The 1,408-nt window shown below is 49.7% G+C and overlaps 1 protein-coding gene across 1 annotated transcript; it reads right to left on the reverse strand.

The window, feature by feature from the left end:
* Nucleotides 1-49: 49 nt before the first annotated feature.
* On the reverse strand, nucleotides 50-1,202 carry LOC110019437 (probable carboxylesterase 17). Its single transcript, XM_020717096.1, has one exon. It carries the CDS (start codon nucleotides 1,140-1,142, stop codon nucleotides 144-146), a length of 999 nt encoding a protein of 332 aa, XP_020572755.1. The 5' UTR covers nucleotides 1,143-1,202; the 3' UTR covers nucleotides 50-143.
* Nucleotides 1,203-1,408: the final 206 nt, after the last annotated feature.

Below are 1,408 nucleotides of genomic sequence, written 5' to 3' on the forward strand. Positions count from 1 at the left end.
AGAGAGAGAGAGAGATCTACACTACATAAGAACAAGCATTCAATGCGAGGTATCAATATATATATGTTTATTCCGATATAACTTAAATGCATAATTGACTGTCCAACTGTTACTTAATGGCCGAAGGATGACCTCCTTCTCCATCAATGTCGGTCAACGAAGTCCTTTATAGCTAAAATAAGCTCCTGCGTCCTCTTCCGCGTAACATCATCCTCTTCCACCGCGAAAATATTGAGGTAAAACGAGTGTCCCACGTCTGTCTGGAAAAACACCTGCACTTCCTTCCCAGCCTTCTTCATTGCCTCACAGTACTCCATCTCCGTATCCCTTATCAAATCCTTCTCCGCCACTACCACCATCATCGGCGGCAACTTTAACCCTTCCATTGGCGGCGCCAGCTTACCCATCGGACACGTATACGGATGTTCTTTCCCCGCCCCTTCGGGCAGCGCTAACGCTAAAAACTTGTTGAGCATATCGAGCGTTAAGAACGGTGTCTCCCATTCCAATTTCATCTCCGATGGGCTCGGCGTGGAGCGCACGAAGCCCGGGTGGATGGCTATGCCGCCGGCTACTTTAATCGGTGACCAAAACCCGGGCTCTTTTTCTTCGGCTCGCCCAACCATCACGGAGAGCTCATGGACGATGTTGGCTCCGGAGGAGTCGCCGATTAGGAAGACGCGGGTTAAGTGTGCAAGCGAGGTGAGGGGGGGTGTGGCATCGCGGAGACGGAGGAGGGCTTGGAAAGCGACGTGATAGGCGGCCGGGAGGCGTTGTTCGGGAGCAAGGGGAAGCTGGACGGAGACAACAATGGCAGGGAGAGATCGAGCAATGTTTGCGTAGAAATGGTGGTACATTAGCCAGGAGAAATGGGAGATACAGAAGCCGCCACCGTGGAAGTGGAGAAGGATGGGTGCGTTGGGAAGGAGATGGGAAGGGAGGTAGAAGCGGAGGGTGGGGTTGCCAGGGAGGTCGATGAGGGAGAGGCCGTCGATGGGGTCAGAGTGGGGTGGGACGGAAGACATTAGTTGGAGAGCTTCGGGTGCACCGGTCCATGTCCGGTCGACGGAGCCGTCGTCGAATACGCGGAGCCAGCCGGAGATTTCATCGACCAAATGCTTGTTTGCCGGTGAAGATACCATATTGGCAGAAATTCCTATGATGAGTAGAGGAGGGTGAGATGGCAGAGGTTGAAGGCGACCAAGTTTAAATAACAGCGGGAAAGGGGAGAAATGCCATACGCAACCGCGTCTTAAATTGCGAGCAATTTCTTAAAAACATTCTAAAAGGAAAAAGACTTCTAGAAATGAAATGTGAAAATAGAGAATATTTTTTGTGAGGTTAATTGTAATTCTAAAAAATGACATACATGATAATTTTATAAATATTCAAATTTTGAGTGTTATTT

The sequence above is a fragment of the Phalaenopsis equestris genome, unplaced genomic scaffold (genome assembly GCF_001263595.1).
Source record: "Phalaenopsis equestris unplaced genomic scaffold, ASM126359v1 Scaffold000055, whole genome shotgun sequence".
NCBI classification, from domain to species: domain Eukaryota; kingdom Viridiplantae; phylum Streptophyta; class Magnoliopsida; order Asparagales; family Orchidaceae; genus Phalaenopsis; species Phalaenopsis equestris.